The 23,463-nt window shown below is 44.2% G+C and overlaps 2 protein-coding genes across 2 annotated transcripts in view; both read right to left on the reverse strand.

Moving 5' to 3' along the window:
• Window positions 1–8,194, reverse strand: part of cfap299 (cilia and flagella associated protein 299) — a 62,426-nt gene extending 54,232 nt beyond the window's left edge. The window contains exons 1-2 of the mRNA XM_062381352.1: window positions 8,064–8,194; window positions 5,332–5,474 (exon numbers count right to left, since the gene is read on the reverse strand). Of these exons, the coding sequence (XP_062237336.1) occupies window positions 5,332–5,474; window positions 8,064–8,177 (257 nt within the window). The 5' untranslated portion in view covers window positions 8,178–8,194. The remainder of the gene's footprint in view (window positions 1–5,331; window positions 5,475–8,063) is intronic.
• Window positions 8,195–13,247: 5,053 nt separating this feature from the next.
• On the reverse strand, window positions 13,248–21,378 carry fgf5 (fibroblast growth factor 5). The gene is made up of 3 exons (XM_062381353.1): window positions 21,168–21,378; window positions 18,653–18,756; window positions 13,248–13,858 (listed from the first exon to the last, which is right to left on the reverse strand). The coding sequence occupies exons 1-3, from the start codon at window positions 21,376–21,378 to the stop codon at window positions 13,481–13,483; spliced, it is 693 nt and encodes a 230-aa protein (XP_062237337.1). The 3' UTR covers window positions 13,248–13,480.
• Window positions 21,379–23,463: the final 2,085 nt, after the last annotated feature.

A 23,463-nucleotide genomic window follows, 5' to 3' on the forward strand; every position in this document is an offset into this window, starting at 1 on the left:
AGCAGATGTAATAGAACCTGCAGAGCCCCGTCGCCCGAGGGCCCTCGCCGGAGCGGCGGAGTGGCAGGGGTTTGGCTCAAACAGGCCTGGGATCAGTGTTGTGAGCCGCTCATGTCAGTCACATCCACAATCTTATTCTCGCCGAGCATCTGGAGGCCGAATCCGTGGTGAAATGTATTCACTGTGCGTGTTCGTGGCACCGGTCTGACTTGGCACGGCGAGTGATAGCTCACTTTTAATATAGAGTAGAGAGCCGGGAGAGAGCGGAGAATTCTTGAGGCGGACTGTACAAACGTAGCAGCACAATGGACAATGAGCGCGGCTGTGGTTTGGACTGTGGGGAGATCGCGGGGAGCCTGATGGAAAGCTCGCCGCGCTGCCGTGAGCACGCAAGGTCAGGACATATGCTGACAAGGACTTCTGGGCCCGAGCCAGAGCCGGAGCAGACAGGAAGCAGAGGCCCTCACATCTCCTCAGCAGAGCGCCGCTGCACCTCGGGTTCGTCTCCGACTCCAGATCAAATGTTTTCTCTTGTTCATGACAAAGTGCGCGGCTTCTAATTCGGATGGTTTTTTGATTGAATTAGCAGAAGAGCGACTGGGCAACATCTGGCAGTTTGGAAAGTGTGAGATTAACAAAGACTCACCCAGAGGCAGTTGAGAGACGAGCCCACGCTCCTCTAGTTTTTCACTTCTTACACACGTGTTGATTTTCTTTGGTCGGCTCAGTGTTTAACAACATTTCATAACAAAACAAAACTAACATAATTTGTTTTGTGACAAGGGAGCATCACGTTTTCCATCATCTGAGTTTGCTCAGGCAAAAATATCTCTATACGCAAAGTCAACGTTCACATCACAATTAAAAAACTGTGTTCACGTGTGAGATCGAACACACATCTTATTAATTATTAATTTACGCTCAATCAGGGCTAATGCAGAACTCCACAGAGGGTTGTGCTGTCGGTTAAAGATCTATGACATGACTGCTCCTCAGAAGTGAAGCCAAAGTGTCTCCACGCCCCCTGGTGGCTGGCGGTATTAAAGGTCGTAAAACCCGCCTCCTCCATGTTAGCAGATGGGACTTTGAAAACAGGGAAACTGTCAAAAATAGTACAACTTAAAAAATCTGCTTTGAATTTGATCCACGAGTGAAAACAGGAAATCAGAACCTCTCCCTGTTTGTTGTTTGTAACCATCTGTTGACTCTCCGGTGAGTTCACTACACAACTAAACAACCTCGCCACTGACTAATCGCCCTGTTCATTCATTCAAGTGTCCTTTTCTCCGATCACGTATTGAGTTTCACTGATGTCTGATGAGAGCACCAGGTCCTTTGTCCGGTCTTTGTGTGACGTGCTGGCAGAGCCGCTCCCCCGCTTTCACAGCCGAGCTGTCAGGGGGAGCACGTTGGCCTTAAGAATGAGACAGGGCAACAACAGGGCAACATCTGATTATTATTCACAGCACCGTCCCCACTCCCTCTGTATTTTATTACCACAGGTGCAGGGGCATTCATTGATCAGATGCACGCTACAGGCGAGGTTGGCCCTAATTGAAAACAGCTCTATTTATACACCTGCAGGCACTAAAGGTCTCGGAGAGCGCGCAGGGAGGTTAGAGCAGAAGAGAAAGGAAGGCAAAGAACACAAAGCAGTGACAGAGCGGTGAAGAAAGACATGCCTCGGGAGACATGGGTTCAGGCCCACAGAGAAGGAGAGAGGCATTTCCAGAACAGCATGGCCGCCCAACGGATTTTTGAAACTGAGATGAACATCTGTGGAAAAGGGGCTGAAATAAATGCCAAATGTCTGGTTATTCCCAATATCGCTAATATTCACTTGGTTAAATAACAGCTTGTAGTTTGTTTACCACGCAGCTGCCAGCTTCCTTTTATTTCCTGAACACTGTACTGATTGTGTTCAGGCCCTTTGCAGGTGGTATATTGCATCCTGGAGGCCCGTGTTTTCACAGTGTGACCATAACAGGAGGTCAGGGGGTCAGGTTGGTGGAAGTCCAATCAGAAAACCACAGAGGAATGAACAATCTGCATTTAGACAGAGAGAGAGGGGGTGGGGGGGTCACAGCTCAAACTAAACTCTTCTGATGGAAGAAGTCTGCAAAAGCTCGGCAGTCAATTTTTGTTTTCTGTCAAATTTTTCAAGCTGGGGGAATAATTTAAGCTGATAATTAGGTTTGAATCCATAATTGTGTGTGTCTGTGTGTGTGTGTGTGTGTGTGTGTGTGTGTGTGTGTGTGTGTGTGTGTGTGTGTGTGTGTGTAGTGACCTACAGGTTGTTAGTATTGCAGCTGAAATGTATTAACTTTCTTTTGTCTCTAAGGACATTTGAAGACACAATGAAAAGGTGGACGTTCACTGTTCGATTTCAGATTTTGGTCTAATTTGTCATTTTAGAGTCGGACCACATTTCAGCTTTATGATGCATTGTGAGTTTCGGTTGCACAGGTCGTAACGAGGAGCGATCACATGCTCCCGACCGGACGCAGGACCAAGATGGCGGTTGAGGAGGAGCAGACAGGTTCCCACACTGAGATCGTGAGCTGTGGTTTCACATCGCAGACGATTCACAGTGTGAGTTGGAACGACCTTTCCTCAAATTGAAACGTGAAGGCCCGGCTTAAGGAAACCGCGAAACGAGCAGATGTATCAGATGATTATTTAATGGTTAGAAACAAAACAAAAAAAAAACTTACATTAATGTGCCATGAGCTATAATTTACTCCAGAACAGGATCACATCCAATGTAAAGTGTTTTCCTTTTGAAATAGCATAACAGGGGCCAGTTCATTATCTTGGAGACGATTCAAAACCCACTTGCTCTGCGGTTGTGAGCGATGTCTCTCAAACGTCCCGTTATTAACAGAGCATTTTAATCTGTCTGATGAAAGACGAGCGAAGCGATAATTGATCGTGGCAAAAATCCAACTTTCACGTGAGACAGGGGCTTCAGTATTCAAAAACTAAACTTACTACAATGAACTGGACGGGAACCAAACCAGCACTTTAATACTGGCACAGGAACATCGCCGCTATTATTTCAAAGTCATGTTTTATGTGAACGCGGCTCCTGTCGAGTTCAATAAGAGGCAAACGAGAAACAACTGCACTGCCGTGTTGCTCCTGAGGCGATGAAACTCATTAAACACACACATTAGAGGTTAAGTTAACAATGATAATCTAACACTGACTTTCTTGTCAATATCTCTTCACAATCTGCTAATTGTCCCGGTTTGTGTTTGTGCTGAAAGAATAGAGTCTGGTGTTCCTCAACTGCTCTGGTTCTGTCAATGGGAACGTTATTCCAACCTATCAGCAACAGGGGGCGTCCGTGCCCCTGCTCATGTGGACAGGTTTGGGGGTGGGGTGGGGGGGCAGCTGGAATGAGAGATGCTCAAACTGGCACATGGCCCACGCGTTCAATTTCAAAGAACTTGAATCATGTCAAAAGTTTTTTCCAGACGATGATTCAGAGGTTGACTCACGTTTTGGAACAGCAGCGCACCGAGGTGCCACAACTTGAAATATAAGAATGAATGGATATCTGGCATAAGATTCTCATCTGAGGGGTCGATGACAAATGTATTGAATTAACTTGTATTAGAGATTTTTCACTTGGTATCGCATCGGCCATCAAAAATCCACCAAACTATGTTTTTATTCCCACTGTACGATGCAGAGATTTGTTACTAAGACCAAGAAAATACTGAACAACTAACTTAACTACACAAAAAATCATTCTTTTCCATTAACAATAGATATTTGAAAATGTTATAATTCACAGGGAGACAGATTTTCCATGACTTTAGAATCCGTCCTACTGGATGTTGTCATGTGTTGTGTGTCCTCCTGTGTTCCAAACAAAGTCAGGACACACACAAGGGGCCTCGACCTGGATCTTGGAAGCTGAACTGTTTGTATAACATCCCAGTGTTCCCATGCAACATGTCCCTGGATCCTGCTGGGACAGGATGAAAGTCTCACTGGCCTAATGTCAGTGTAACTGCAGGTGTGGAGGCTCCTGTTTCACCAGTGTCACTGATGTTCACAGACAGTCAGAGGGGGGGGGGGGGGGCATTTGGATAAGCATCTGAGGGTTCAATCAAATGCAACACCTAACACAGGTAAATGTTTGGATACTGCACAGCCGAGTGTGTGTGTGTGTGTGTGTGTGTGTGTGTGTGTGGAGTGGTGTCCTGGCTTGTCCTCAAAGGAGACACCACCGCCACACGGCTTCATCAAGAATCTGTGTGATCACTTTCCTCAGGGTGGGGGGGGGGGGTCAGTTTACAGAGGACGGCAGATTGTAGTTCTGTCATTCAGCTTGTTTTAATTTAAAGTTTTGATCCGATTTTGTGAACTTGAAGTGTCTTTTTGGAAACTTTAAAGTCCATCTCACTATTCTACATCCCGGCTTCTCTCTGTGTCCGAGCTGCCGACTGTAAATCAAGACGGACGACACGTCTCCACTTCCTCCCAAACATCCAGAAATGAAGCCAGAAGATCCCGGGAACACAAACGCCCGACCATGTTGTGCCGATGATGTCATGTGGAGCCAGAGTCTGTAAAGACGTGACTGTGGTGTGGAGCCTGTCCAGCTGTCAATCACAATATCAAAGCTCCTTTTCGATAACATCAAATAACTGATATAAACCAAACGCATCAGAAAACTACTCTAGAATTTATTTGAGGTTTTTGATGTTTATTTTAAATCTTGTTTTTGAATCCGTCCACTATCACTGGGGCCTAGTGTGTTGAGACAATAACCAGCTATCACCAAGTTCCTGATCTGACTTCATTGGACACAGAGGTCAGAGGTCAGGATCAGCTACAGCAGCATTTTTAAAGCTGCTAGCAAAGTGTATTGCTCAACAGTCTGATGTCTGTGTCTACGTGTATCGTTGACAATAACACGAGCAGAGAAACTGCGTGAGGCGTCACAGCCGTTGGAGCAGAAGCCTCCATCACCGTCTCATCTCAAATATTATTCTTCCAGACTGAAAGAGAAGTGGACACAATGAGCCACAGAGCGCTGACACAGAGCGGCCAAGGCCACAACAGAAACTTCTCTCCTCTACGCCACTGATTGATTCCAAAAAGTCCACTGACCACACGTGGAAGGAGCCAAACCTTCAATTTCACGAGACAACACACTGGTGTTCTCTCATCACACTGGTATTCTCTCATCACACTGGTATTCTCTCATCACACTGGTATTCTGTCATCACACTGGTGGCTGGTGGGAGCTTCTCTGCCCTGTTCACGCAGACCACACCTCAGCGAGTGTAGTGGCTTGTCGGGAAGTTAACTTACACTGGACGGCTCCTGTTGTACAGAGCGTTGGTCTTCGCGACCTCGGCAGCGAGCGCAGCTGCTTTCCTCTCCTGGAATTCCTCTCGGCTCAGCACCGTGCCCTTGTGGCCGTGCTCCACCACCTTCCGAGCCAACTCCCGGCTCTGCCAGGAGAGAAGAGAAAGAGTCAGGTGAAGAGAGCGGAGACCGGGCGGCCCTGCAGTCACATTCACACGTCGGAGTTCAATTCAGGTGTCGATGTGGGGATTCTATTTAAATTGGTTTAAATACTGCCCTGTGGTTTAGAGCCTCTGAAAACCAGTTCAGATTTCAGTCCCTCATGGTGTTCCTGACCTTTTGTAATACAACCCAGTGAAACTTCATTAAACCTGAAGGCAGTTTGGTGAAAGGCAATTAAAAGAAGACCAAACACAAGATACAGACACGCACTGACAAACATGAACTCAAACAGCAACACAAAAGAACATCATGGAAGAGCTGTTCGGTTGTGTTAAGGTAAAAGTGTAAATACTTAAGGTTATAATAGAAAAATTAATAATTAAACTAAATAGTTAACATGGCAGGTAGTTATTTAAGAGTAGGTGTGTATGTAGGTTTCTTTAGGTTGAGTCCAACATAGTTTGCACCACATTTGAAAAATTATAAACCCAAGACTGAATGCCATTGGCACAGACAAACACAATATGCAGCTGCAGCCTTTAGTTTGAACCTGTCATTGTTTGTATTGTGTGTTCAAGTGTGTGTGTGTTACAGCCTCTGCAGCGACTCTTAGCTCCAACATTTCAGTCACCGTGCACAGACCCTCTGTCATTGGACGCCAAGCCATAAAGTAATCAGTTAAAAAACCGAAATCTTGCTGTCAGTTCCTGTGGCGTGTCAGATCAAAGCCCGGGCCACATGTCCTCCGACCCAAAAAGTCCTCTCAGCCCCGGGGCCTGCGTCCGCACCCGAGAGGAAAAGTTATATTTTCCCTCCACTTTGATGTGGCTCGCCGGAAAATGAGTCGCAGACATTTGCCAGTCCCCAAACTGGCCCGAGAATCATTGTCTTCAGTTTCAAGGCTCATTGAACAAGTCTGTTTGAATGAAGTGTGCGTTGTACAGTGGACGCACCAGCACGGGGACTAATCCTCCAGGACACAGGGACTGACAACAGGGCCTGTTAATAAATCCTTCAGGTTCCTGAGTCCTTGAAGAGGAAACTGGGAAGAATGGGTTTGTAATTAGCTGATGTATCAGGACTGGAGTGTTGTCAGTGTGAGCGCACAGGTTAGATGACCCGGGCTGATGATGATGAGTGACTGCAGCTGATTATCAGGACAGATAGGACTGGTCCCCCCCCACCCCACCTCCATGTGGACACAGGTGTTCAAACAAAGTGGCTGCAGCAGCTCTGGAAATATCATTAACAAGAGTGCCACCTGCTGGCAGAGAGCAGGACGGCACATCTCTGACCAGCACCCATTAACCAGGAGAGAAGAACTAACTGGTATCTGGCATTCATTAAGGTGCCTGAGATGTTAGAGACTGACCTAAAGCTTCCTCTCTAAAACAATAATGGATACAAATATGAAGATGGTTTTAAGTGGTGAACGGAATCTTAATTTTTCTATAAAATCACTGACTCTAGCTTGTTTTAGTAAAAAAAAAGGTAATAACACAATGTGCAAAATTAGACTTTGTGCACATTTCATTTTTCATGAACAATGTCTCTAGTAAGGTCACTGTGGGTAGGTCCATTTTGTAAAAGAGGGACTGACTGGGATGAGTGGTGAACTTCACAACTTAGGATTCATGAAAGTCTAAAATAAAGTGAATATAAGCAAGAAAATAAAATAAAACTGAGAATATGAACATGATGTCCTTGAGTTAACTGCAGTGACACAGGAGGTTTACATTAGGAATGTGTGATTAGGTAGAGGCATACATATGGAATAATACTGGTTGTATATTTTATACTGAAAAAAAATAAAATAATGTGCAAAGTGGAGATTTCTTCTACTGTAACATGAGTCAAAATGTGGAAGATTACCAAACCTGTGTGTGACTGCCACCTAGTGGTTACCCAAAGACACCACACCAACACAACTGTGTGTGTTCAACTCCTGATCATTTAATGGAGCAAAAGTTGATTAAAGTTATGGAAATAACGACAATAATAATAATACTAATAATAATAATAAAACTCTGATTTGTTGTAGACACTGAATACGTCGTTTTAGGCAAAGTGGACAATAACCCAGACTCAATTTAAAATGTTGGCAAATTTGCTCTCAAAAAGTTATTATAAAAGTGAAATAATGCGTAAAACACAGCTTAATAACAACCAATTCTTCTCTTATCAAACAGCAGATGATTCAATTTAAAATTAATATTCTATCAGTTGTTTTCTCGCGCTGCAATCTCGAAACAACGCACTGACGTTAGCTAGCTGCTGCTGCCATTTTGACAGCGACCGACCTGAACTAAGTGATGATTTGTCGTTGATTACAAACATTTTGGAGGCTTTGGTTTATGCCGAATGGAAGAACGGGTCCTAGTGCTTTAGGAAAAGTCGACAGCTTAGTTTTAATAGTGACCATTTTGGCAGAAGAGTGAAGACAAATTTAAAATGGGAGTTTGGTTAACGCGGTTCTGACGCGGTGTCGACAACAGGAGGGATCCCGGGTTCCAGGCCTACGATGACGGCCGATAAAGTGTCTACAGTCGCCAGTGAGAACCAGTGAGACTCACCTTTAAGTAATATTTGTCCGTGGGCGTCACTTTGGAGTCCAGATAATCCTCGTACTCTTTAAACTGGGCAGTGGAGTCCGTGAACCGAGCGGTGGCGCTGCTGAGCTCCATCATCTCCCTGTGTGTGTGTGTGTGTGTGTGTGGTGGAGACACGCTGCCAAGGCAACAAGAACACAACACAAGATATTTAACTGACACTGATCATTAAGTAACGATGTTTTACTATATTAAATATAATATACATCAATGAAATACCTAAATATATTAAGACAATAGGAATATTTAATATTTTATATATATATATATATATATATATATATATCTTTAGAAAATAATTATGAAAATTAAAGGGTTCAAGGGTAAAAGCCCCATAGTTAAAATATACAAAGTATAAAAAACCCAGAGTCAAGATATACTTGTTATGAAAGCTACTTGTTAGTTAAACTATATAGTATGAATGCCCCAGTTGAAAAGTACATAGTATAAAAGCTATAGAGTTCAACTATATATAGTATAAAAACGTCAGTTATGATTCACATGGTATAAAAGCTTAAAATAAACAATATACAGTAAAAAAAAATCCTAACATTACTAGGTTAATACCTGTCTCACTCTGAAACAGGTGGGTTCTTAAAATGGTCTGTCCCTTTAAGAAGGTACCTTTTTATATATAGTTTGATTAAGAACACACCCCTTCAACAGGAAGTGAGACAGATCAACGTTACATGTGTATCCTTGATATGATTGGTCCTTTGAGAGATGATTGGTTGAGGGGCGGGACTGATGGAGAGAGGAGCGTGAGCACAGAGCGCGACAACTATTGAAGGTAGCGTGTTAGTGACGTAGCTACGGAAGTAAGCCATATATTAAGATTTATGTCACTAAAGTAGCCTGACTCACTTTGTAAAAAGTCTGTTGTTTGACCATTTAGTCATTTTCTTTAAGCTGTTATTAGCTTCCCTGACAGTCGAGTACTAACAGAGCTAATAGTTATCGGAAATAAACCAGATATTAAGATATACGTCGCCCGACTCACTGGGTAAAAAGTCTGTTGTGTGACTGTTTAGTGTTTTGTTTCTCTTTGAGCTGTTATTAGCTTCCCTGACAGTCGAGCGCTAACGTAGCTATCAGCTATCGGAAGAAAGCTAGATATGAAGATTTGTGTGTGAAGTCCACTGAGTCATTCGTAAAAAGTTTGTCAAGGTTTTTTTGTGGGTTATTTTGAGTGTTTAAGGAGCAGTTTGTTAGCATCACTGCTAGTGTGGTGCTAATTGTGTGTGTACAGACCCAGAGGTCGTACAGGGTGTCACCACACAGCGAACCATGTGACCAGGAAAAGACGACTGCACCTCATGACCATCAGGACTGATTCTTCATTGTCTGAGGACATGGTGACAATGGGGACAACCGTGTTTGGGCAAAGTAAGGAGACGGCATCGAACCACGTTTCTTGGGTGAGTAACCTGCACCAGTACCACACACCCACACGTGGCATTAAAGCTGTGCAACGGGGGTCTAACTGTGACGGTTTTTGTGTTTTACTTACTTAAGTTGTCTTACTAAGATAAGATAAGCTAAGATAATCCCTTATTTGTCCCACTACAAGGTAATTTGCTGTCACAGGAACAAAGAGGACAGTCAACAAACTGACATCATTTTATAATAATGAGTAAACATGCAATAAAAGCCTGAGGAACTATAAATTAAAAATAGTATAACTTTTTCTAAATTATTATTATTTTATTATTATTATTATTATTATTAATTTATTATTAATTAATTTAGAAAAAGTATAACCAGTGTGAACAGAAGAGTCAAAGCAGAAAAGTTTGTCACACACTGTATAATTAATATCTAACATTCTTCTTAAATCAAGTTGACACCGTCAGGTTTTCTCTTGTTGTGTTGCATTGATCCAAACATGTTTGTGCCCATGTTTAAAGAAATGTGTGTGTCTCTTTTTCATATAGTAAATCATAGAACTGAGCTCATTTGAATTAGGAGGAACTAAACCCTGTGTGTGACATGTCCTCTGTATTAGACTGCTTTACATTCAGGATGTTTAGTCTGAAAAAAATTATTTTGGGCTTTAATGTGGACTGATGTATGAGACGACACAGTAATCCTTATTTAGAACCTTTACTGTCTGTAAAATACAAAATAAAACACGCAGGGGGAACGTTCTCGTCTCCAGTTACAGAAATGCTGTTACTCTTGGCTGTCATCGCCATCTTTTACTGTCATTTTGTTTAATTTACTCGTTCAGCGTGACCTTTAATGGCTCTGCCGTGACGTCCAGGGAGAGTGAGCTCACGGAGTACAAAGATATTGTTGTGCCGGCGCTCGGCTCCTGTGAGGCGGCCACGTAACCGTAAAGCCAACGTGAGCGGGAGCACGAGGAAGAGGAGGCAGGCGCCAAAGAGGTAATGTAGGTTGGCTGGCGAGGGAACTCTGCTCCTTTGTTTGGAACTTTAAATAAACTGTCACGCAAAGCTTAGACACGTTCGTTTCTCTTACCTAGAAATAAAGACCCACTTTATTATTTATCAGCAATATGAATAATAAACACAAAACTTCTCCTCTTCCCTTTCCTCTCCTCTGATTCATTTAAATTATACAATAAAATCATACTGTCAAAGTCCTATTAGTTTTTTTGTGTAGTCAATTTGATTAAATTACACTTTTACACTCTACTTCTTCCTGTTCTGTCTTTCATAGTTACACGTTCTTTGTGTCAATACCTTGAGAAAGTTATTATTAATTAATCACTAATCATATGACTTCATATTAATAATTTTCTCATCAGCTCCAAAAACGTCAGTAAAACTATTTGCTGATATATTTATTTGTGATACTCATATCACTTGAAACCTTTTCTTCATACACAAGTTTTTATTTTCTTAGAAATTCTAGTACAAAATATACTTTTACCCTTCGGGAGAAGTATGAAGACATAAAATGATGACAGTACAGATCATTTCAAAATAAAGGCATCATCACAATGTCGGTCAACTGATGAGTTAATAAATACAGTCCGAGTGATTTTGTTTTTGTTCATATGCTACATGCTCCTGTTTAGTATTGTTGTTTTAACCTCTGTTTTAACCTTGTCGGGCATTTTAGTTATTGTAGATGCTTTCCCCTGTATTTATGGCTTTGTGTATTTGTATATGTATATTTATGTATGTGTGTATATCTATCTCAGGACCTTATGCGGCCTCCCTGTGAACAGGGACCGGGCGAAATGGCTCCATGTTGTGTGCATTTTCTGCATCACAGTTTGTGTTCACTACAGAAAACCTGCCATTGTTTCACACAGCTGCTTCTGCACATCTGATGCATGTAAGTCTTATTTTACTAGTGAGAAGGATAAATATGTACAATACTGATACTGCGTCTTTTTTGGCTAGCTAACCATAGCTAGATCAACTAAACAATACTCAAAATATAACAGTAGATACTTAATACACTGATTGATGTGCATTGGAAAATATGCTTTTGAGTGTAACTTAGTATGGCTGTTCACAATCATTTCAGACTTACGCTTTAATGTTTTTAAAGATGAAGAAGATGAGGAACAAACTCTTAGTCTTGATTCTGAGTCTGTAATCTCTGACACTGAGGAACCTATGTTCCAGGGGATCAAACTGGGAGTTGTGGGTTTGTCCTTGAATCCAGCTCTCCTACATGAAGAAGGCACCTTTGATGAAATGGAAGACGAGTCTTCATCTTTGACTGAGGATTATTTTATGTTATCAAAGGAGTGGATATGCTATAAAAGATTAGATCAAAGAAAAACCCAGCCCTGCATGAAATAACACAGGAAATGAACACAGGTCATTTTTGACCCATGTTGAGCCAAAATGGCCGACTTCCTGTTGCGTCAGTATACTCGTGAATACCAAATTTAGTGACGATCAGTTAATCATATGATATTGCTGACTTCAGGGGGCGCTGTTTAGCCATTTTGCAACAACTATTTACAAATTCTCCAGAATACTTTCATTTTCATCAGGCCGGACACGCCCCCAAAGTGTGGTGAGTTTTTGTGTATTTTCAAGACGTAAAAAATGCGACAAATTTTCCTGAATTATCCAACGAAGAGCAAAAGGGCCCTGATAAAAGGTGTACAGATGATTATACTTCTTGAAATCCAAAGGTTGAAACACAGGTTGTGAAATAGACTGAATTGATTTTCCGGTTTGGACTCTGTCGGTCTTTCAGCATTCTGTCTTTCCTCGTAAGTCGGGTTCCTGGTCTTTCCCCGGCTGTTTGCCATCCGATACACCTTCAGCTCGAACCTTCCCTAAAACACAGGCCCCGCTCTCTCTCTGCGTCTTTATCCCTGTGATGATGGGGGGGTGTACGCTCCTCTTGGAATGCCACGGGGTCGTGACTCCAGATTTTTGCAAGGGACAGCCGGTCTCCAAAATGATGGTTTTGACGGACAGTTCTCTCCTTGATCCCCCCCAGCTGTCCAGGAGGAGGAGGAGGAGGAGGAGGAGGAGGAGGAGGAGGAGGAGGAGGAGGAGGAGGGGGATGTCTCTGGGGAACAAGTCCTCGTTTTCATGTTGATTGTCACAAATCCGCTGTTAACGAAGGGACAGTTGGTCCGTGTGAGACGTGTTTGAAGAGCTTCTCAAGCCAGGTTTGAGACAGAGTTAAATTTATCACATCATTTATCTTTCAACCAGCAGGAAGAACATTTACTATATCAGATCGGGGAGAGTCGTTTTTTGCCTCCCTTCAAATAAAGGTTAGGGACATGGACCAATAGAGAGCCATTCAGTTTTGGAGCTGATCTGAAGAAATTGATTAAATCCAGGAATTATAGAATCACTTTCTTTGACATTGGGAGATTTTCCTAGTTCTATATTAGCCGATAGTTGATATAATGAGCAAAATAAAGCTGTGATGCTAAGTTTTCTTCTGCTACATTGCCATTTATTTGTTCCACCTATTTATTTTTTCATCTCAAGGAATTGTGGAAATGTTATATATTGTGAGGAATAAACCCTGAAAGACTCAACCCTGTTCTCCCATCATGACCCACTTTTAAACAAAAGAAGAAACGTGTGGGACATTTCCATTCAAGACAGCAGAACAGCACAGAACCATTTCAAATAAGTGTCACTTAGAAAACGTAGACACTCGTGCATTTCATCGGGCACAACGTACACAACTCATAACACAAAACAGCACAGGGCATCATCGACTAAAGAGGAACGAAAACACAACAGTGATCAAAGCTGGATCAAAGTAAAGCTCTGTACTCGAACCTGACAACCCTTTTTGTTACCCGGAATGTTGTGAATATGATAAATGACCATCGTCAGTTCTTTGGGTGACGTCCAAGTGTTTTAGGTCAAACGTCCCTGAACCTTACATCCCACAAACTGAGCAGAGCTTTGTGACGGCTACCCAAACCGGTACTTGGGCCAGTATTTGACTTGCGTCCGTCTCTGAGCTGCTCCTGCGTGGACGTTCGCCTTCGCCACCACAGCTTTGGGTGGAGCCGGTGGCGGCGGCGGGGATTTCCTCCTCTCTTTGCTCCTGTCTGTGATGGTGAAGCCTCGCTCGGCCTTGTCGTGCAGGTCGACCCTCGGTAAGAAGTGGGTGGAGACGTGCTGGGATTTGACCCGTGGACTCGAGCCCATTTTAGCTTTGCCTCTCTTGTTGAGGGCCACAAACCAGTCGCGACCCGTCCTGTGGTTCCGGTGGATCACCGAGGCGTACGTGTTGTAGCTGTTCTCCTGGAAACGTTCCCTGAACTTACAGTCGTCTGTGAAGCCTTCCTACAAAAGAGGGGAAACATAAACACATTGACAGGTGTGTCTCTGGTGAGATGGGGATACAAACACAGAACTGGTCTTAGATCAGTCCTGAGACAATTTGTAATTTATCAAAAACGAGCTGTGTATACAATGTATGGTTGAATTGAATCTCCGGTGAACTCAACCAGTTGCTTCCTAACCAGAACAACGGCGAGGCAACATAACCCCCTCTGATTGTGATCTGCTCCAGAATAACTGAGCTCTGGGGCGGGGGGGGGGGGGGTTTCAAAGTCGTCTAAATAACTTCCCTTATCACAGAGATGCTCTGACTGACAGCAGCAGAGTCTCCTTTGTACTCGTCAAAGCTCATTACAGGGCTGTATTAACTTCATCTGCAAAGGGTGACACACACAAACACACACACACACACACACACACACACACACACACACACACGCAGGCTGTTGATGGCTTTGATCGTCACATCACAGTTTTGTCCAGTAGATGATTTTGTTGTGTCAGTGGTTTATGGCTCTCCCTAATAACACAGAGCACGTCAACGTTTATGTGAAAAACGTTTAGGGTGACAGGAATCGAACACTCGGTACGTGGCGATGCCTGATTAACGGCAGGTGACCTATCGGGTGCCTCTTAGAGTGAAGCTGAACTGTAGATCAGTTAAAAAGACTCAGAAGTTAATAAAAAAACAGAGTTTTTCTCCAATATTCAGCAGGAAACTTTGAAAATATGAGGAATTCTGAACAGAGTTACGTGAATTTGTTACAGCAGCTGCTCTTCAGATTCAGGAAGCCGAGGATCATGGGTAATATCCAGCGTTTAGTTGTGTTTCATTTCAGAGCTCAACACATCTGATAGACTAAGTTTTTATGAAAATGAAATGAAAGAGTAGAAGCAGTCGATGCAGCGTGGAGCAGAGGCTGCTGTCACACGGGGGGGGGGCACACTGTGATGAATTCTACTAATGGGGATAACGGCGCATGCTTTTTGGACAGTTCCTCCTCAGAGGTATGTCGTGATGCTGCTGTGATGACAGTTGAGGAATAAGTGATAAATGAGGTTTCAAACCCTGAATTGCTCTCACGTCCCTGTTTGGACTTTTCTCCATCGTGGAAAGAAGGAGAATTTTCAAACGGGTCCTTTATGATCCTATAACCTCTCTGCCATTACCAGAAAGTTCTGATTCTGAAGAGCTGACAGTGATTATTTAGATTTAGATTATTTAGCATACTTATTCTAATGTCCCGGTTTTACTGCCTAAAAATATCTGCAGTGGGAAACTCTGCCATGTACCCAGGGATGCCTGTCCCCCCCCCAGCTGCAGCACAGCCTCCTCGTGTAACCTCCTGCCATTCTGAAACAAAACAAACTGTTCTGCTTTGCTACAGAGTGCAGCATAGCAGAAAATGAAGCCATTACAGCGTTTGGTAAACATGCCAGTCACCGGAGAGAGCGCGTCCGCAGCCGCCGCAGGAAAGTACAAACGTCTTCAGTTATTCAAAGTGACCAACTGTTCCCTCTGGGCTGTTGTCTTTAGAGATGATTGGAACTCCGGAGTCTCTGCCACGGATGGATTGACGTGATTTAACAGAACGCTGCGTTTGAGCAACGCACCAGCTCTGGTACCAGTCAGAGAGTTACACATTTCTAAACAAGTCCACCGGAGCATACAACAACGTACTCACACACGCAAACACACACACACACACAAGCATGCATACCGGGAAGAAGATTTGGGCCCTGCTGTGTTTCATAGGATTTAATGGCTGCAGATTCCAGAGATCTTATTGTTGAAATCATATCATGCTTGTACAGCTGTTTAACCTGGCTCCTGCCCTGCTGGATCGGTCACACTCTTTTTAAAGGGACCTTTCCCATGATCCCCGGGTTGAGCCGCTGGATGGGGGGGCAGAGGTGGAAAGTTTCTGATGACCGGCTCTTCTTTTTCACCCGCTCCTTCTCAAATAATGGTTCTCTCCATCACTGTGTCCTTCTGTTGGACTCTCATCTGATGAGCATAAACTTTAGGGACTTGTTTCGTAGTAATGGAACTTAACATTCTATATAAAACTTTTCCTATAAACGTAAACTTATCCTCTGGGTGCCGTGAACATCTGCTCTAAACTTCATGACGCTCCATCAGGTATTTGTTGAGATATGCTTCTCAAATCCAGAACCAGAATTAGTGCCCCATGGTAATGTTCCTCAGCCAATCAGTGACGTTACAGTCTCTGTACACGAGCACTGAAAATTTTGAATTATTCTCTTCAGACGTTGGTAAGATGAAGCGTTCACCAGTCACAGTGACCTCCACATTCTAATCAGCTGACCTTTGAGTCCGAGTGAATGTTGGCACCAAATTTGAAGAAATTCCCTCAACACGCGTCATGTGATCTGATCACAAACCGACATGATACCCGACCAGAGCGTGGAGCTGAGAGACGTCTCTGTCTCTGTCCTTAACGTCGTCCACCTGTCACTCAGTGCATGTGACCCCGTGACCCCTCAAAAGATTATGTTTGGGATGTCTTGCTGAGAAGGTCGTGCAGAGCAGAGAGGATCAGACTCTTCAGCCAGTAAACTGCCACCGAGGAAACATCTAAATATGATGGACGGTGCAACAGGATAAGCTTCAGGATGTCACCTGACACCCGGCCCGAGCTCAGGCCTCTCTGTGGAACTCCAGGTTCTACATCCGCCCCAAAGCAGCAAGGCAGCGAGGCAGCAGCGTGAAGCAGGAGCCACAGATCGGAGGTTTTATTAGACAAATGAAAATATCTCAAAAGGTCAAAATAAACTCTGACTGCAGAGATCCAGTCTCTCACAGTGAAACTCTACTGCACAGAACCTATGAGCCTAGAGAGTTTCATATGACACAGTTTTGTTTGTCCTATAATCTCGACTCAAGGACGACGTGAGGTTTTTACTGAGGATTTGTTTGATTTGATAACAGTGCCAAAGTCCACCAAGTCCCAGTGTTCACATTTTAATTCATTAGATCCAGATTTGTATTTGGTTTCACACAATTTAATGGGTCCTTCCCTGACCCATACTCCATCCTCTGTGGTAATCTGTCCATTGTCTAATCCTGTTGATTTACAGCAGGCAGGGAAACACATGAACAAAACCTCCTTGGTGGAGCTAATAACAGCATCGACCTGAGTGTGTTGATTGACTTTGTGACACAGATACACAAAGTGGAAACGTAAGGACTGGACGTGGAGAGCGGGACTTTTGTTTTTGAGGTTTTGACAGTGGACCAGGAAACGAGGGCAGATGAGACACGACTTACAGATGATAAAATTCCAGCAGAACGAAAAGGATCAGGTTTTCTCCTATTCTCCAGCCCCACGTTGTCTCAGTTCATGTGTGAGTCCAGTTACTGATGTTCTCTGACCCTCAGAAAGTTTGCAGTTTTCCTCTTTGCTCATATAAGCTGCAGAGACGACTGAGTGTGTTCCTGCTGCCGGTCACAGACGAGTCACAGACGAGTCACAGACTGTCCAACCAGGACGCCTGAGAGTTAGCTGGGATGAAAGTGGCCACATGGCTCCCTGCTGATATGGTTTCATGAAACAATACGTGGAGCTGAGGGGGAATTCATCACTGTGGCTGAGCGTTAACAGCATCAGCAGCTCAGTGACTCTCCAGCTCTCTGGGAGTGTTTACTCCACATATTGATTTTCACTTTGGGGGCTCACTCCTCCACTCCACTATACTATCAGCACTCCCAGATAGGACTTAATCTGCTTTCCCCATTAGCACATGCTAATAGGAAGCTGCCTCCATCTACTCGCCTGCCAAGGCGGCCACAGATGACTCGACAGTGGCCAGACTGCTTACAGCAGCAGGACCGAGCTGCCGGAGGGAGATTTGGGTTTACTGTTTGTTTGGGGGGGGGGGGGATTTAAAAATCTTCAGAACTGAGGCTAAAGATTAGAGCAGCATGCCCCATGACACGCTGATGTCCAATGGGAGAATTCTGGACAGATGCAGAGCTGCAGAAATGAATAAATAAAACAAATATAGCTGCACTGGACATGGTTTTGATGGCGGAACAAACCAGTTCCATGGGTCCAGATGATCCAGATGAAGGTGACCTGCTGTGGAGAGCTGCTGTCTGAAGAAAGAAGTAAGTAAACAAAGCTGCTGACAGACCTGAACTCAAGTCTGGACATCTAGATTGACATTTTCTGGAGGGGCTGGATCTGGGAATGCATATAATCGAGCATTTGTTCAAGTCAGTTGTTCCTGACATTGTCTGGAAACTTGTCCTGCCGGCCCCCCGGTGAAATATCCAGAAACTGTCAGAGTAAGCCGATGTGAGAAGACGGCACGAGGATGTCTGGGAAGTTCACAGCCAGTAGGTTGAGATGTTGACGATGTTTCCACGGCATCATTCATGCATCATGTCCAGCGTCCTGCTGCTGCTCTACCCTCACCTGGATGCTCCAGACATTCTCCTGCTGCTCTACCCACTCACCAGAGTTAAGTAGAGCAACAACAGACGTTCAGGGTGAGGAGTGGGAATAAAGAGAGGAAACATTCTTCATGTTCAAAGTCTGTGAATCTTCAAACTAACTTTAACAAAGCTGGTTTTTAAGGTAGATTTTGAGTTAATTTTTAACAGCGAAATATCACAGGAGCCTTTGCAGCTGCACAACTGGACGACATCTCAACTAAAAGTCTCTTGAACACAACGTGCAGTCGTCGTGCACAGTCAGCGGAACGAGCCGTGTGTGCCGGGCAGCAGGTGACACACAGAAGCAGTGTGGGTGAAGTGAGTGGGACACTTACGGTGGCGTGGAGCCGTCCTCTCTTGTTCATGGCCAGGAATCTGTTACTGAAGACCCCTTTGATGCCGATGACCCCCTGAGACACCGCAAAGAGCTCCAGGACACCTGCAGGGACAAACAACACGCTCCGGTGACCGGGGGGGTTCACAGGGTATTTTTACCGCACTCGTCATTTTCTGTTTCTCGATTGGGACGTGACCTGAACCGCGGTGATCATCAGGACACATCAAAAGAGCAATGAGGAAGTTATCTTTAGAGCAGACAGACTAAATTTAATAAACCCAAAAATGTAGCAAATTAAAGTTTTAAAAGTTTTCAAATGAACTGATGCCACAGTAATGAAAACATGTACAGAGACACTTTCTGTAGCCATCTTGTTTGAGATAAAAACATTAATGATTGTGGGACAGTGTGTGCACACAGATGTTTCTATGTAAGGACAGGCTGTTGATGAAGTGTGGAACTCTACCCTGCTCGTATGAGACAGCAGCAGGAGCTCAGAGATACGGGATCATGGTCTGAAAGTCGACAGGTTGAACCACAGACACTGGGTGAAAGTTCAGAAACACACTTGACTTACTCCCTAACTCAACATATTTAAGAAAGTTGAAAAGAAAATCCTGAATTTGCTCCATTAACTTTGATCTGCCCCAAACTATAATGGCTTCTTTCTTTCTTCTTTCCCGCCGCTTCACAAAATGTCAGGGAAATCAGATCAGTGGTTTTTCAGTTTTCCTGGTGGCAGAAAGACTATACACCAAAAAAACCACAACCTCCTTCTCGTAGGTTACCACAAAACCAGTCCACTGAACACAAAACTGATGGACGACTTCTTTGGGTTATTGAACACAACTAAATACAATAAAATAACTTGAATGTCACTGATATGAGTACAAACGTCCACCAAGACCCCTTACGTTCAATCAAGCTGCACCAAATTACACACACTCTTAGATATAAAGATCCCCTGAATAAACCCTATCTCAAAATATTAAAGAAATAATTATTTGATCCGCCCTCCTCCTTGAACCACGTGTCATGGTTGCTCCACCTTTATCTGTCACAACAAACCCAAAATACACCATAAAAACACTTGAAATTCAACAGGTTGTATATTTATCTAAGTGCAAACGGGGGGCGGGGGGGATAGAATTGTTTTCCTAGATTACAGTTCTAAGTGAACCGTGTGTCCACGACTCTCTGAGACGAGCTGACGCAGGGCGACAGTAAAACAATCTGCATGTTACGGATCCAGGACGCCTGCTGGTCTCGGTGCTGTCATGCAGGACTCTGAGGCCCACGTGGCCGACGCGATGAAATCTGTGTAACCTGACAACTCTTCTGAGGGGAACCATGAAATGGAGGCACAAGTGCACTTCCACAGGGCGATGAGGGATCTGACTGTGCAGCAGGAACTGAGTTTTGATTTGTGGCTCTGGTGTCTTGTCCCCCGACGGCACAGGATGAGATTCACGTGCAGGCCCGAAGTCGTAACTTGTATTTAACTAGTTTGTGTTTGAAATTATGCATAAAGATGTTTTTCATAAATGTTTTTATACCTTTTATAACTAGAAGATGCTCTATAAACAGATCCATGCTGAAAAGTCTTCATTCCTATTCACCCAACTGAGTTTGTTATGAAGTTTAGTGACGGTGTCTTGTTGTTTTAACTTAGAAATACAGATAAATAATTCAATTTAAATTCCTGTAAAGTCTTTGATAGTCATCTACCTCCTTTTAAAACATTTATACTCAAATATCTCTTTCTTATCCACAAGTTTTGTTTGCATTTCCTCAATTTTACTACAAGGCACAAGCTGATCAATCATATAACACATTCATTCCTATAGAAATATGTATTGTGCATATTTGTGATGTCATCATAATCCTCTAAGGACCGGACCCTGGAGAAATGCATCAAATTAATGAAGGGCACTATTCACACTGTACAATAACTCAAACATCACATTTATGTTGCATCAAGGGAAAAGTTATTTCCACCGATTCTTATTCTTTAACTGTTTTGTCTATTTAAATTAAACAAAGCTTAAATAATTGAAGTTGCACAGAAAACAAGAACTAGTTTCAACATATTCTGTAATCATGATGATGGGGGGGGGGGGGTTAAGTGTTGTGATGTCAATCGGTCTGATTGGAAATCCAACACATCCTGGTCCAGTGTCCCAGCTGCTGCACCTGTTACCTCCACAAATAGTCTACCTGCAAACCTCCAGGGACCGGGACGAGGCCGCTCACCCGCACGACGCTGCGCACGTACCTCACAGGGTCGAGCCCAAGTTTGGCCGCGCGCTCCTCGAACTCCTCGTGCGTAAATCATCAATGTTTAAACTTCAATTTTAAAAGACGGACAGGGCTGCAGGAGGGAATCAATGAGAGACACAATGTGATCCGGTGCGTCCTCTCCACGGGACGCACCGGATCCATGCGTGTGGCTCAGCAGCCGTGCAGGGCGCGCAGTGGCTGCACCGAGAGACCCGGGGAACGGAACGACTTACTCAGCTGGTTGGGCGCATGGCTGCCGTTGACTCTGCCGTCCGGATGAATCTGCAGATGGAAGCCGATGCCCACCCGGCAGTAGAGCCTGCACGTCCTGCGTCCCGAGCGGATCCCCTCCTCCAGAAGTTGGCTCTCCAGGGAGACGCGCTCCTCTCCGGCGGCGGCGCAAACCAAGTGAGCGAAGGTCAAGAGGTAGAGAGGAACATTCATTCTTCCACAGAGGACACGCTCGCTAGGCCACTTCACGCATGTTGGTGTCGCTCGTCCCGAGGTCCGGTCTCCAGAAACCGTGCGCACACACGCGCACACCCTCACGCGTGCAGTGTGTGGGCATTACCCCGGCTGCAGGAGCTGGAGCAGTTCTGCTGGCACGGGGATATTTATAACGCCAATGATCTCACTACTCGATGCATGCCTGAGCTCTGCAGGACGCGCTTTCATCCAGATTCTGTCGCCGAGATGCCACTCCTGCACAGCATCGAACCGCGCGCGCGGGGCGTGAAGCGAGCGCCACTCACACCGCGCACTGTCCAAGGACTCGTCCGCGCCAGGACGCACTGCGCGCGGCATTTTACGCACAAGGAGACATCGCTCTCACAGATCAAGGACTCGAAACATTACCGCGCATTGAAGGAGGGACTCGACGTGTCCCTCATGTTCTCACTGGGGAGTTGAAGCTGAACAACGAGGAGTTAAACGCAGGAGGAGTTCAGGGAGCTCAGATCCTCAGGTGCTGCAGCTGCACAGTTTAAAGTGTGGATCACACTCCGCTGTATTTATAGGCTTTAGTCCACCTTATCATCTGATACGTGCACAGGCTCACTACACAAGCGGTCTGCCAAGCTCGTGCATGTGGACATGTAGTGGCTGTGGAGACGATTGATCAGACTGTGGATCGTTTTATCAGAAATAATTAGGAACCAGCTTTTTTATGTGGGTTGAAATACTTTGATTTATCTATTATGAGTCCCTCCTCTCACTGGATGTATTATATCCTCTCATGAACATTTACATTATTTCATTATTCCAGCAACAGTTGTGTGATCTGTGAAAGTGTTGTTCTTCAGCTAAAACAACCAGTAACACTAATTACAAGAGACTTTACTGACTGTACTTGAGAGAAGAAGTGAAGAAGTCATCTGAATCTTTCATGTAGTTATAAGGTCACAGGTTTGATTCCTTCCTGTGAGCCTTTGAGGAACATTCAGGCAGAAAACGTACAAATCTTATCAATGAGAATCTGATCCGTTTCATCATTTCATACATTAAAAAAAACACAACTTACAGAAAAACACAATTGATTTGCTGAGAAAATAAAACATCTAAAAAACGTAATGGCCACAGTTCTCGATGTATTGATGAAAGAGTTCTTTGTGGTTTATAGATTTATTATTTTACAGTTCATTGGATAAACAAATGAGTTTTCCTGTGAATGCCAATAATTCACTGCTGCTATTATACAAAAAAAGAAAACGAGTCAGCTTCATCTGTCAATCACAACGTTTCACCACGTTGTTATAGAGTTTACAAAAACAAACCAAATTTACCAGAAACACTTGAACAGAATTATCTCAAATGGAAGAAACCGTCTTTAAAGAAAGAAAAACTTGATGTGAACTTGGATTTTAGTTGTAGTTTGGTCCATGTCCCATACTAACATGGAGGAGGTGGAGTTTATGACCTTTAAACTGCGTTTATCCACGTGATGCAGTTTTCTTTGAATGTTGGTCACTGCAGCACATGTTCAGCATTAAGTTAATAAATGTTCTATCTCCACGTGTTTTCATGGTAATCCCTGCCCTCATTGTTTTCAGGGGCCCAGCTATGTTTGAATTTGATTAGCCGGTGCCCGGCGGTGGATTAGGGCCGGCGCAGGGGCCTAATTGTCTCTGGCACACAGAGCAGGGGCCGAGCCCACATTACCTTCTATGTAAACAGCGGGCCAGTGTTTAGTCCCACTGTTCTAATGGCCAGTCATTCCAGTGAGGCCATTCCAGTAACAGTGAGGTAATCCTCCGCACTCGTATAAACACGGATGATCCTGATTGATTCTCCCGCCCGATTGATCCCAGCTCTTAGCAGCTTTTTAGTCTAAGCAAACGGCAGACAGCGGGTTCTGCCGCGGCCCTGAAATGTCTGAGCCCGGAGACGGTGATCAATCTGAGGGTCGAGGGCCCTTTGAGGGAGCGTCTGACCGGCCAAGGTCTCAATCACCAGCAGGATGACTCCACTGCTCTGGTGTCCGGTGGAGCTCAGCGAGTCGGCATTGTCATCATTGCTCGAGAAGTCGTTTGC

This window comes from Platichthys flesus, chromosome 3 (genome assembly GCF_949316205.1).
Source record: "Platichthys flesus chromosome 3, fPlaFle2.1, whole genome shotgun sequence".
NCBI classification, from domain to species: Eukaryota; Metazoa; Chordata; class Actinopteri; order Pleuronectiformes; family Pleuronectidae; genus Platichthys; species Platichthys flesus.